The sequence below is a fragment of the Aquarana catesbeiana genome, linkage group LG10 (assembly GCF_042186555.1).
Source record: "Aquarana catesbeiana isolate 2022-GZ linkage group LG10, ASM4218655v1, whole genome shotgun sequence".
Classification (NCBI taxonomy): domain Eukaryota; kingdom Metazoa; phylum Chordata; class Amphibia; order Anura; family Ranidae; genus Aquarana; species Aquarana catesbeiana.
In genome coordinates, this window is record NC_133333.1 from 238,765,743 (window position 1) to 238,779,244 (window position 13,502).

The 13,502-nt window shown below is 43.9% G+C and overlaps 1 protein-coding gene across 5 annotated transcripts in view; it reads right to left on the reverse strand.

Annotated features, from left to right (window-relative positions):
* Positions 1–13,502, reverse strand: part of B3GAT1 (beta-1,3-glucuronyltransferase 1) — a 103,017-nt gene that overhangs the window by 11,144 nt on the left and 78,371 nt on the right. For all 5 annotated transcript variants that reach the window (XM_073603500.1, XM_073603499.1, XM_073603503.1 and 2 more), the window contains one exon: positions 10,357–10,865. In XM_073603500.1, coding sequence (XP_073459601.1) covers positions 10,357–10,865 — 509 coding nt within the window. The remainder of the gene's footprint in view (positions 1–10,356; positions 10,866–13,502) is intronic.

Sequence of the window (13,502 nt, forward strand, 5' to 3'; positions counted from 1 at the left end):
AAAAACAATAACACCCGCATGGTCCCCCAATGTGTGTTGGGGCCCCCACTGTTCCTGAATAAGTCCCTTTCCTCTTCCACCCTCAGTGTGGGATGTTTTAAGACTTTGTTAGAAAAAAGTAAAAGTGAACCAGGTTTCTTTTTATAACTGACCCATTTTGAACTATTCCCCAGCTGCTTTCGGCCGTAAAAAAATCAAATAGTTGAGTTTTTCCCAAGAAAAATGCATTGACGTGCAGCTGTACAGTGAATAAGGTGGAAATCCAAGGAGAAGGAGGGGGAGAGGCCGATGGCATGCGACTCTCTTGTGTGAAGGGCGACATCCCAGGAACCATGTGGATCTGTCTGCTCACTTATCCCTGCAGGACATGAGAGGCTGGGCCTATGCTTACCTAAAGGCATGCCTTCTGTGATATTGTGCAGGTAATGTGACTGAAGGAAAGGAAATGGATTTATCAGATGGAAAAATCTGAACTGGCAGATCTGTTCAGACTTCGGCAAAATGAGAAAGCAACAATTAAAGTGGTTGTAAACCCTTTACAACCACTTTAACCTACAGGTAAGCCTAGATTAAGGCTTACCTGTAGGTGCTTGAAATATCTCCCTGCACAGTCTAGGAGATATTTGCAAATCGCCGTAGGGTGATTTCTTCTGCGCATGTGCCGGAGTTAGTGTGCTGTTTCTAGCTCTGGTCATGCCGTTAAAGGCGGCTCCAGCGCGCATGCGTGGGAGTGACGTCACACGCCGTCACGTGACTCCGGCCAGTCACAGAGCCGGCCCCGGAAGGAAGAGGGGTGAAGAATGGACGCTCGCTACTAGCGAGGAAGACGGGGACATCGCGGGCTTCTCTTGCAGGTAAGTGTCACATGCATAGTAGCCTATTATGCTTTACCTTTGCAGGGAAACAAAGAGGAAGTAACACCCATCTTTAAATCTGCACATTTGTTTGATTTACCTATACATCGGGTAAAATAAGTATTGAACACTTCACCATTTTTCTAGGTAAATATATTTCTAAAGGTGAAATTTTCACCAAATGTCAGTATCAACCCATGCAATCCATACATACAAAGACGTCAAAACACAAAATACATTCAAAAATTAAGTTATGTGTAATAAAATGGAATGACACAGGGAAAAGTATTGAACACATGAAAAAAGTGAGGTGCAAAAAAGGCAAGGGAAGCCAAGACACCAGTAAATTAGAAAGCAATCCTGCCCCCTTGTCAGTACAAATTAATAACAGCTGGTTAAGTCTCAACTGTCGGCCTATAAAAAGGTGTCTCATTACAAAGGTGTCACACAAGAAACATCTCATGATGGGTATAAGCAAAGAGCTCCATCAAGACCTAGGCAACCTTATTGCTGCAAAACATACTGATGGCATTGGTTACAGAAGGATTTCTAAACGTATGACTGTTCCAGTGAACACTGTTGGGGCCATAATTAGAAAGTGGAAAGAAAATAATTTCACCATAAACCTGCCATGACCAGGTTCTCCTCGCAAGATTTCTGACAGAGGAGTGAACAGAATTATCAGAAGATATGTCCAAGAGCCAAGGTCCACTTGTGGAGAGCTTCAGAAAGACCTGGAATTAGCAGGTACAATTGTTTCAAAGAAAACAATAAGTAATGCACTCAACCGCCATGGCCTGTATGCGCGCTCACCATGCAAGACTCCATTGCTGAAGAAAAAGCATGTTGAAGCTCGTTTAAAGTTTGCTGCACAACATTTAGACAAGCCTGTGAAATACTGGGAGAATATAGTCTGGTCAGACTGGACCAAAATGGAACTTCTTGGATGCCATAATACACACAACGTTTGGAGGTCAAATGGCACATCACCCCAAAAGCACCCCCATACCAACAGTGAAGTTTGGAGGTGGCAACATCATGGTGTGGGGCTGTTTTTCAGCATACGGTACTGGCAAACTTGAAGGCAGGATGACTGGAAAATGTACCAAGACATTGTTGATAAAAATCTGCTACCATCTGCCAGGATGATGAAGATGAAACGAGGGTGGACATTTCAGCAAGACAATGATCCCAAACACAAAGCCAAGGAAACTCAATTGGTTTCAAAGAAAGAAAATAAAACTGCTAAAATGACCCAGCCAATCACCTGACTTGAATCCAATAGAACAGTGGTCATCAACCCTGTCCTCAGGGCCCACTAACAGGCCAGGTTTTATGTATTACCTTGGGGAGATGCAGACTAGAATACTGCAATCACTGAGCATCAAATGATATCACCTGTGATGTATTTCAGTTATCTTGCAAACCTGGCCTGTTAGTGGCCCTGAGGACAGGAGTTGATGACCACTGCAATAGAAAATCTATGAAAAGAACTAAAGATCAAAGTTCATAGAAGAGGCTAACAGGACCTTCAAGATTTGAAGACTGTTGTGTGGAAGAATGGGCCAAAATCCTACACGAGCAACCAATGCGACTAGTTCCTCCATACAGGGGGCTTCTTGAAGCTGTCATTACCAACAAAGGATTTTGTGCGAAGTATTAAATACATTTCAGTTAGCGTGTTCAATACTTTTTCCCTGTGTCATTCCATTTTATTACACATAACTTCATTTCTGAACGTATTTGTTTTGGTTTCTTTGAATGTATGAAATGCATGGGTTGTTACTGACGTGTAGTGAAAATTTCATGTCAATAGCACCTTTAGGGATATATTTACCTAGAAAAATGGTGACATGTTCAATACTTATTTTACTCGCTGTGTATATTTAAACCTCAGAGAATTACAAAAAAAATTCCCTTTTTTGCAATTAAGCCTACGAAGAATTTGAACTGCGATCAGTGGAGAGGTGCACTGCTCCGGCTCCTACACACTATTCCTCAAACTCTCAGGTCCGTACCAAGGTATGGACCTTCAGTTATGGAGTTGATAGGAATTCCAATAGATTTTAGATACGGTCAGGGCTTTTTCTCAGCAGGAACGCGGGGGAACGCAGTTCCGGCACCTCCAGGACTGAGTTTATGTACTGGCAAGAGGGTGCTGGAGGGTCTATTGATGCTGGCTGCTGGGGTATCTATTGTCGCTGGTGGGGATCTGTTTTTGTGTAGGGGTCTATTGTTGCTGGGTAAGTCTCCTGTTGCTGGTGGGGGGGGTCTTATCTTGCTGGGGGGGGGGTCAATTGTTGCTGGGTGGCATCTACCGTTGAGGGAGAGGTCTATTGTTGCTGGCTGCTGGAGGGTCTATTGTTGCTGGGGTGGCACTTTGTTGTAGGGGGTCCATTGTTGCTGAGGGGAAAGTCTTTTGTTGTGTGGGAGATCTATTGTTGCTGGGAGGGGGGTCCTTTGTTTCTGGGGTGGACTCTATTGTTGCTGGGGTGGAGTCTATTGTTTCCGGGGTGGGGACTATTGTTGCCGGGGTGGGGTCTATTGTTGCCAGGGTGGGGTCTATTGTTGCCGGGGAGGGGTCTATTGTTGCCGGGGAGGGGTCTATTGTTGCCGGGGTGGGGTCTATTGTTGCCGGGGTGGGGTCTATTGTTGCCGGGGAGGGGTCTATTGTTGCCGGGGTGGGGTCTATTGTTGCCGGGGTGGGGTCTATTGTTGCCGGGGAGGGGTCTATTGTTGCTGGGGTATCTGTTATACTATCTTTGTTTCCATTAACAAATTTCATAGAAATTACTGAGTAGCACAAAATACTTGGTTCTGTATTCTCTGAAAGGTGCTGTACTGGGAGGTGGGTAGGGGGGTGGAACCAAGGGGTGGTGCTCAGAGATGGGTAGGGGGGCAGAGACGAAGGGTGACTCGGAAGGGGGGAGTTCCTGCACCTATCCCCTGAGAAAAAAATCCCTGAGTATGGTGACATAACCGCACTTGTGCTCCATTGAGAACTAAGAGTCCCTCTTCCACGGTGGAAGGTGGGAATTGTCATTTTTTATTCAGAGTAAATGAATGCCGCAACTGTGCGAGGGGAGCCATGCACACCTGTGTCAATTTTAAATTGGACAGGAGCCGGCAAGGAGAAGCATCCCCAGGATTCTGTAAGTGAGGGGTTGGTTTGAGGATGGTGGGCTGTGGACTTTGACTTTGTCTCACGCTACACCTTAAATATAGGTATAACTGGAAACCTGGTCAGGAGGTGGCGTTAGCAGTCTTTTGGTGACTCGTTGCACAGATAGAGCAAGCTTGCTAGAGCAAGAAATAAGGTATTACACCCTATTCCTCTACCCCTAGACTTAACGAGCACTTAACCTTTGCAGTGCAGGGGGCTGCACCGCATGTGTATTTTTTTGTTGTTGTCATTTTTCTAGTTAAAGCGGAGCTCCAGTTGTTTTTGTGTTTATTAAATGTCTACAAAAACTGTAGCTGACAACTTTTAATAAACAAATCAAAATGATACCCCAGCTCCACTGCCAATATGATGATCTATGAACTGTGATCCGGTGCTCTAGCCAGGACGTTCAGGCCCCAAAATGCAGTACTTGAATCAGAAAAGGGCTGGCGACTTGGATGCTCTTGAGTAAAAGTCCTTTATTGGGTTACATGGGTACAGGCTATGCTGACGCGTTTCGGCTAAGAAACCTTCATCAAAGCATACATGTTTGATTTAAAAACTGATATTTATAACAGAGTAAGCGCGCCAAATGGGGCGGGTGCATCCTAATCAGAGCAATCAAAACAATTAAAAACACATGGAGAAAAGAAAGAGAAGCACAGCAGGCATATGAGGCATATGGTAGATACATACCCTTAATACTAGAAAACCGTATGGTTTGAGCGATAGGATAGATATAAATCTCTTTTTTTAACATAATCACATTTTTCAACATAGTCGCATTGTTTGATACATTTATGGCACCATTTTAAATATGCTTTATTTGTTCATGATATGTCTCTCATATGCCTGCTGTGTTTCTCTCTTTCTTTTCTCCATGTGTTTTTAATTGTTTTGAATGCTCTGATTAGGATGCACCTGCCCCATTTGGAGTGCTTACTCTGTTATAAATATCAGTTTTAAATCAAACATGTATGCTTTGATGAAGGCTTCTTAGCCGAAACGCGTCAGCGTAGCCTGTACCCATGTAACCCAATAAAGGACTTTTATTCAAGAGCATCCGAGTCGCCAGCCCTTTTTTGATTAAAAAACTTTTAATAAACACACACTCACTCACCTGTTCCATGATCCATCGATCTGCTCACCTAAGTCATCTCTTCTCCCCGTCTTCTCTCCCCGGCATCTCAACTGTGGGCACCTGGCTGTGACAGTGGTGCCCACTGTGCCTCCTGAATGATCCAGCAGTCTTCTGGGACCTGTGACATGTCCCAGAAGACTGCAGGGAGGAAGAGGAGAAGGTGAGGTGATCACCATCGCCTAGGTCAGTGATGACGAACCTTGGCACCCCAGATGTTTTGGAACTACATTTCCCATGATGCTCAACTACACTGCAGAGTGCATGAGCATCATGAGAAATGTAATTCCAAAACATCTGGGGTGCCAAAGTTCGCCATCACTGGCCTAGGTGATCTGAGTGGACGTGGGAGTGGTTACCCACTCCCCCCCCCAAAAAAAAAAAAAAAAATGACATGCCAAATGTTGCAGGGGAGGAGTACTCAAAGCAGAACTTCTCCTTTTGGGTGGAGCTCTGCTTTAAAAGAAAACATGTACATGTGACTTCCATTGGTGACCTCCTCCTAAAAAATGCTAGTTGCCAGGCTGTTTCTGGCTTCAATACCTTCCCAATCTTTGACCAGTAACAAGTATTTATATCTGGAGAGTCAGAATGCGGTCAGACCTGCTGATCTGAATAATTTTGAACATACAGAAGTCTTTGAAGCACCATGACATGCTGAGAACTAGCATTTTCAGAAGGTGGTCCGCAATTGCATCAACTTTGCTTTCACATTAGATGGTTTCTTTTAATAAGCTAAAGTGAATTAATAATTTAAATGTTTTTTTTTAAATCAACAGATCACAGGGGATCTCTAGCAATTGACTGTACGCCCATGCAGGGCCAAGAAACAGGTTCACTTTAAAGCCTAACTCCAGGCTCAATAAACCTACTAGGGTTAGAGCCGTTATATATACGTTTGCATCAAAAGTAAACCCCCCCGTCTTGCAGGTGTTTTTCCAAATGAATCAAATCTGCTTGTTTACGTGCCAGATGAGTAGAGCTCCTGCTGTACTTCCAGGTCTCTCGGATGTAAGCTCTGCAGGTCTCCTAGACCCCAGCACTGCAGTTGTTTTTTCGCCTCGCTCTTTTCATGGACATTCACAAAATGAAGCCTGGGGCTGTGCGTTTTGTAAAAAGCCTGGAGGAGAGGAAAGCGGAGATACAATCTCGCCATCGCGGTCTGGAAGACCTTCAGTTTACATCCGAGCAGCCCAGAACAAGCAGATTTTATGCATTTTGAAGAAAGCCTGCATGGCAGGGGGTTGTTTTGGAAGCAAATGAATAGATTACTGCTATAACCCTGGTAAGTTTATTGAGCTCAGAGTTGGCCTTTAACGGCTTCACCCCCGGACCATTTGGCTGGCCAAAGACCAGAGCACTTTTTGCGATTCGGCACTGTGTCGCTTTAACTGACAATTGCGCGGTCGTGCGACGTGGCTCCCAAACAAAATTGACGTCCTTTTTTTCCCCACAAATAGAGCTTTCTTTTGGTGGTATTTGATCACCTCTGCGGTTTTTATTTTTTGCGCTATAAACAAAAAAAGAGCAACAATTTTGAAAAAAAAACACAATATTTTTTACTTTTTGCTATAATAAATATCCCCCAAAAAATATATTAAAAAAAACATTTTTCTTCCTTAGTTTAGGCCGATACGTATTCTTCTACATATTTTTGGTAAAAAAAAATCGCAATAAGCGTTTATTGATTGGTTTGCGTAAAAGTTATAGCGTCTACAAAATAGGAGATAGTTTTATGGCATTTTTATTAATAATTGTTTTTTTTTTTACTAGTAATGGCGCGCATGCACCCCCTAGTGGCCGTTATGTTACCGACGTAACATAACGGCGATTCGCGCAGCCAAACCATGTTGCCGCAGTACAACTGCAGTGGCTGGTCAGCAAGCGGTTAAGATTTTCCCTTTCCAGCTGTACATATTCACTTTTCCTTTTCTCTCTTTGACAAAGTCCTGTAGAGACAGCCCTGTGCTAACTGCAAAATGAAAGAAAACAGAGGGGGCACCAGCCTTTGCGACAATTTATTATTTGAAAATGTGTACATTATACTCACGATTGGAAGACATATGTCAAGCAAAATATATAAAATCCACCTGATGCTCCACTCAGCAAGCTCCGCTGATGGTATTAATCGTGGAATAAAAGTCCAAACAAACTGACGCGTTTCGAGGGGTGTCCCCTCTTCTTCAGAGCTGGGTTTGGAGTGCAGGTAGCTGATCTTTATATGATAAGTGTGATCAAACACGGTCCCATATGACCGTTATTTAAGCCCTTCCATTAAATGGGCGGGCTGGTGACAATCAAGTCAGAAGGGTGGGTGAATTAATACAAAGTACACTATTACCAAAAGTATTGGGACACTTGCCTTTACACGCACATGATCTTTAATGGCATCCCAGTCTTAGTCCGTAGGGTTCAATTTTGAGTTGGCCCACCCTTTGCAGCTATAACAGCTTCAACTCTTCTGGGAAGGCTGTCCACAAGGTTTAGGAGTGTGTCTATGGAAATGTTTGACCATTCTTCCAGAAGCGCATTGGTGAGGTCAGGCACTGATGTTGGACAAGAAGGCCTGGCTCGCAGTCTCTGCTCTATTTCATCCCAAAGGTGTTCTATCGGGTTGAGGTCAGGACTCTGTGCAGGCCAGTCAAGTTCCTCCATCCCAAACTTGCTCATCCATCTCTTTATGGACCTTGCTTTGTGCACTGGTCCAAATCATTTGGTGGAGCTGGGATTGTGTTGTGGGGTGTTTTTCAGGGGTTGGGCTTGGCCCCATATTTCCAGTGAAGGAAACTCTTAAGGCATCAACATATCAAGACATTTTGGACAATTCTATGCTCACAACTTCATTGAAACAGTTTGGGGATGGCCCCTTCCTGTTCCAACACGACTGCACACCAGTGCACAAAGCAAGGTCCATAAAGATATGGATGACGAGTTTGGGGTGAAGGAACTAGACTGGTCTGACCTCAACTCAATAGAACACCTTTTGGATGAATTACTGTAGAGTGGAGACTGTGAGCCAGGCCTTCTCTCCAACATCAGTGCCTGACCTCACAAATGCTCTTCTGGAAGAATGGTCAAACATTCCCATAGACACACTCCTAAACCTTGTGGACAGCCTTCCCAGAAGAGTTGAAGTTGTTATAGCTGCAAAGGGTGGGCCAACTCAATATTGAACCCTACGGTCCAAGACTGGGATGCCATTAATGTTCATGTGTGTACAGGCAGGCGCTCCAATACTTTTGGTAATATAGTGAAGTTTTGCTTGGACTTTTATTCCACAACGAATACCATCAGCGGATCTTGCATCCGGTGGATTTTTATATATTTTGCTTGACATATGTCTTCCAATTGTGAGTATAATGTACACATTTTTAAATAATAAGTTGTCCCAAAGGTAATGCGCTAGGCTGGTGCACCCTCTGTTTTCTTTCATTCTAGAGTCTCTCTGGGTTTCCCCCGACCTGTTGTGAGTGGCAGTGCAGCCTTTGTGGTGGCTGTACCAGTGGAGACACACATTTTCAATCAGCCGCACAGCAACCTCAAGCACGGGAGTCTTTGCTATTCTTCTGTGTTAACTGCAAGTTGCTCTACTTGGAGCTTACACAGGGCTGAAGACTCTGCCTGTTTACAATAATGTAATATTGCAGCTTACCAGTCTTGGGGGTGGACGCATAGCTCCCAAATGTCCCCGATTTGGAACAAAGTCCCTCTGTCCCTCTTTCTTCCTCATTTGTCCCTCATTTTGGTCTGATCTATATAGTTGTATATAAAATGCACTTTTTATCTAAAAAAAAGTGTTTCCCAGAGCCAAAACTTTCATCCGATTTCTGAATTGATGCATGGATAAATTACAGAAGCCAGGATAAAGGAATAGTAGTGGCAAAAAAAAGCACTTGTGGTTTTAACTAATAATTTTTTGGAATAATTCTCCTTTAAGGGGGCGTGGCAGAGGGTGTGTCCTATGCCTACCTACATTTGCTAATAGATGTCCCTCGTTCTCATCTCAAAAAGTTGGCAGGTGTGGTGGATGCATTTAATTTCTTGAGGTTCTTTTGCCTCTATTTTTTATCTTATTTTCCTGGCAGTAACACAAAATAATGTGGGCATGACTACAGATCACCTCCCCTTCTCCTTGTCTCCATAACCTTGGGGGGAGGGGTTGTGTAGTCCAAAGAGAGACCTGAGAATGTTTGAAATCTCAGTTGTCATCTAACTAAGGGAAGTTAGCAGCTCTACAAGATTTCTGGCAGGATTGGCAGGTACTTATTTTTACTTATCAAACAGATATAACAAAACAAATTGTTATAGTTTCCAAGCAAATACGAGAAGTTCATGGTTGGGGTTCACATACACTTTAACCTAAGAGCCCTTGCACACTGGGGCGGGGGGCGGCGTCGGCGGTAAAACGCCGCTATTATTAGCGGCGTTTTACTGTCGGTATGTGGCTGCTAGCGGGGCGGTTTTACCCCCCGCTAGCGGCCGAGAAAGGGTTAAATACCACCGCAAAGCGCCTCTGCAGAGGCGCTTTGCCGGCGTTATAGCCGCACCGTCCCATTGATTTCAATGGGCAGGAGCGGTAAAGGAGCGGTATACACACCGCTCCTTCACCGCTCCAAAGATGCTGCTGGCAGGACTTTTTTTACCGTCCTGCCAGCGCATCGCTCCAGTGTGCAAGCCCTCGGGGCTTTCACACTGGAATGAAAGCAGCGGCACTTTCGGGGCGGTTTGCAGGCGCTGTTATTAGCGCAATAGCGCCTGCAAACCGCCCCAGTGTGCAAGGGCTCTCCCTCAATAATAACACAACCTCCTCCAACGCTCACATCTAACTCTTTAGGAGGCAGTAGAGCAATCTTCCTGGCTGTGGAGTTTGGACAGACCATAGAGACTCTCATTAATGATTTTCCCTATTTGCTGGCTTACATACTGATCCAAACGGCTTTGATATTTTCTTGAGAATTGACCTGGAACAGGTATGCAAATCAGGAGCTCGCACTTTCTGCATAATTGTTCCGAGTCAGTAACTCAGAACGTACGGAAGTCAGAGCCAGACAACTCATATTTTTTATGCCGCGTACACACGATCGGATTTTCCGACAACAAAAACGTGGATTTTTGTTCGAAGGGTGTTGGCTCCAACTTGTCTTGCATACACACGTTCACACAACCGTTGGCCAACAATTGTGATGTAGAATTTCGCTCACCTCCTCAAACAGGTCCAGACTGTAAGTGTTGTCATCATCTGCAAAATACACCACTCCAGGCAAGCTGTTGTTTTTGTTAAATGTCTCTCTGAGCCACCGTAAGGCCAGGTTTCTCTGCATAGTCCCGCGGGGTATTCTAGGGTCCCTGGTGTCCCCTCTTAGTTTATAATTACGTGGGGTCTCCACGTTAAGGTGGGTGTAATTGAGGCCGGAGTCCTGCAGCATCCGAGTGACCAGAGGGGTGCGCCGCTGAGAGTCCTCCACCAGGATCCAGTGCAGGTTGGGGACATGCAGTAACGTGTTGGCCAGGCGGGTCAGTTCGGCCTTCTGCACCGGTCTGCTGTAGGTGGGGGTGATGACGTGGATGGTTGGGAGGTTACCCATCCAAGGTGGGGGCCGTGTATATACATATTCAGTCCTGACAACTTCTACTATATCCCTTTCCGAAGAACAGTATTCCCTGGAATCTGAGCCTGGATTGGCATCCCTCCGGCCATCACTCCCGTCCTCTGGAACAGACAGAAGAACAATTATTTCAAAAGGAACCAGAGAAATATAATCATACTGTGTTAAAGGGGAGAATAGAATTCCCTGTCCGTTCACAAACCTCTAACCCCCCCACTGTTCTTGGTGTGTTCAGTTGACTAAACCTAAACTTTGTAGTTAATATTGCTTTGAGCCACAAGTGGTGATGTAGGGAAATAGGTCTTGCCCACATACAGCAGGACCTTGATTTAAAAGTAATAAGATGTGCGAGCATCTGATTAATAGGGAGACCCATTCAAATCAATCTTCAGTTCCGAAGAATTGCCCTGAGATTATTCCCTATCTCTAGATAAATGTATTTTTCTGTTCTATTCACTGTGATGTATATGTAGCATATGCAGTAAAGCCTGCAATGACCTACCCTAGGTAGAAAAGGTAGAAGGACCAGAGCGGCTCTACTTTGAGAAACATTGGGCTACAGAAATGTCTTACATCTTTATCCCTCCCCACTCTCTTTTATTATTATTGGTTCCTCTTGATTCTCCCCAAATCTATGTAAATTATTGGTTCCTCTTGATTCTCCCCAAATCTATGTAAATTATTGGTTCCTCTTGATTCTCCCCAAATCTATGTCAAATTATTGGTTCCTCTTGAGATTCCCCAAATCTAGTCCTAATGGTGCAAAACAAGACAACAGCAAGTTGCACAGCCCAAACCAAAAGCAGATTGACAAAGCACACGTTCATCAGTGAAGTAGTAGATGAAATATACAATGAAGGTAAAGATGGTGAAAAGAAAGAGAGTGGTAGGTTGGCATATAGGTATGGAACTGGAACATGGCTGAAGCATGGTTGGTAAGTCCGATTGAGGAATATAGATTATTCTAGTTGTTATCTGAGTGCAAGTAGTGTTGGTGTGAACAATGTTTGTTGGCAGTCTATAGTAAATGGATAGGCTGCATTGTTGTCACCAGTCCTTAATGACTGGGGAGGCTGAATTTTTAGCAATGTCACTGGTCTCTAGAGTTTAGGTAGGTTGTGTTCTTAGTGAGGTCACTGCCTTCTAGTGAATTGATAGGTTGTATTCTCAGTGATATCACCAGTCGTTTGTTAAAAAATAGGCTGCATTAAAAAAAGGATAGGTTGCATTCTCAGTAATATTACTAGTGAATGGACAGGCTGCTTTCCTGATGATATCACCGGTGTTTAATAAATGAATAGGCTGCAGTCTCATTGATGTCACTAGTCTTTTATTAAATGGTGGATAGGCTGCATTCTCAGTGATATTACCAGTTTCTAGTGAATAAACAGGCTGAATTCTTAGTCATTGGTCTTTAATGAATGGATAGGCTGCATTCTCATTGAGGTTACTGATCTGTACTGTATTGAATGGATAGATTGCATTCCCAGTAATGTCACTAATCACTAGTGAATGGATAGCCTGCGTTCTCAGTAATGTCACCAAACACTAGTGAATGGATAGGCTGCATTTTCATTGAGGTTACTGATCTGTACTGCATTAAATGGATAGGCTGCATTCTCAGTTGTCACTGGTGGTCTCTAGCAAAATTGTCTCTATGGTGAATACAAAGGTTGCATTCTCAACAGTGTAGCTGGTCTCTTGTGAATTGATATGCTGTATATCACTGTCCTTTAGAGAATGGATAGGCTGCATTGTCAGTGATGTCCCAATCTATAGTGAATGGATAGGCTGCATTCTCAGTGATGTCACTGATCTATGGTGAATGGATAGGCTGGATTCTCAGTGATGTCACTGATCTATGGTGAATGGATAGGCTGGATTCTCAGTAATGTCACTGATCTATGGTGAATGGATAGGCTGGATTCTCAGTAATGTCACTGATCTATGGTGAATGGATAGGCTGGATTCTCAGTGATGTCACTGATCTATGGTGAATGGATAGGCTGCATTCTCGGTGATGTCACTGATCTATGGTGAATGGATAGGCTGCATTCTCGGTGATGTCACTGATCTATGGTGAATGGATAGGCTACATTCTCGGTGATGTCACTGATCTATGGTGAATGGATAGGCTGGATTCTCAGTGATGTCACTGATCTATGGTGAATGGATATGCTGGATTCTCAGTGATGTCACTGATCTATGGTGAATGGATAGGCTGGATTCTTGGTAATGTGGCTGCTCCCTTGTGAATGATTAAGCTGAACTGGAGTTAATAGAAGTCTGCCAACAAAAAAGTGTGACTGGCCTATTTCCATTACAATCCTGGGTCAGTCTATATTGTGAACACCTTAAATCATGTGGATGGACAGAATGTAAAAAGCATACATCTCAATGTAATGTGATTTGCTGCTGAAGGGTGAAAATCACAAAGGTAAATGCTGGCTCCTATAATTCTGATGGGAGATGATATTCTCAGCCTCTGGGTCTCATATCAGTTCTGGGCATCGGTTACAGGGAAGGTTAATACACTCAGTATACACACTATATCAGTGGCTTCTGGCCCAGCTATATACCTTTGTGATAGATTCCCCTTATGCACAACATTCTATTACAATGACAAAAATATACATCAACAAAAATATGAGAGAACATTTCTGAAAACCGATAGAACTGGGCAGATGAAGAGATATTGCCCATAGTAATCCAATACCCCCTTTTTTAAATGAGAAACACAT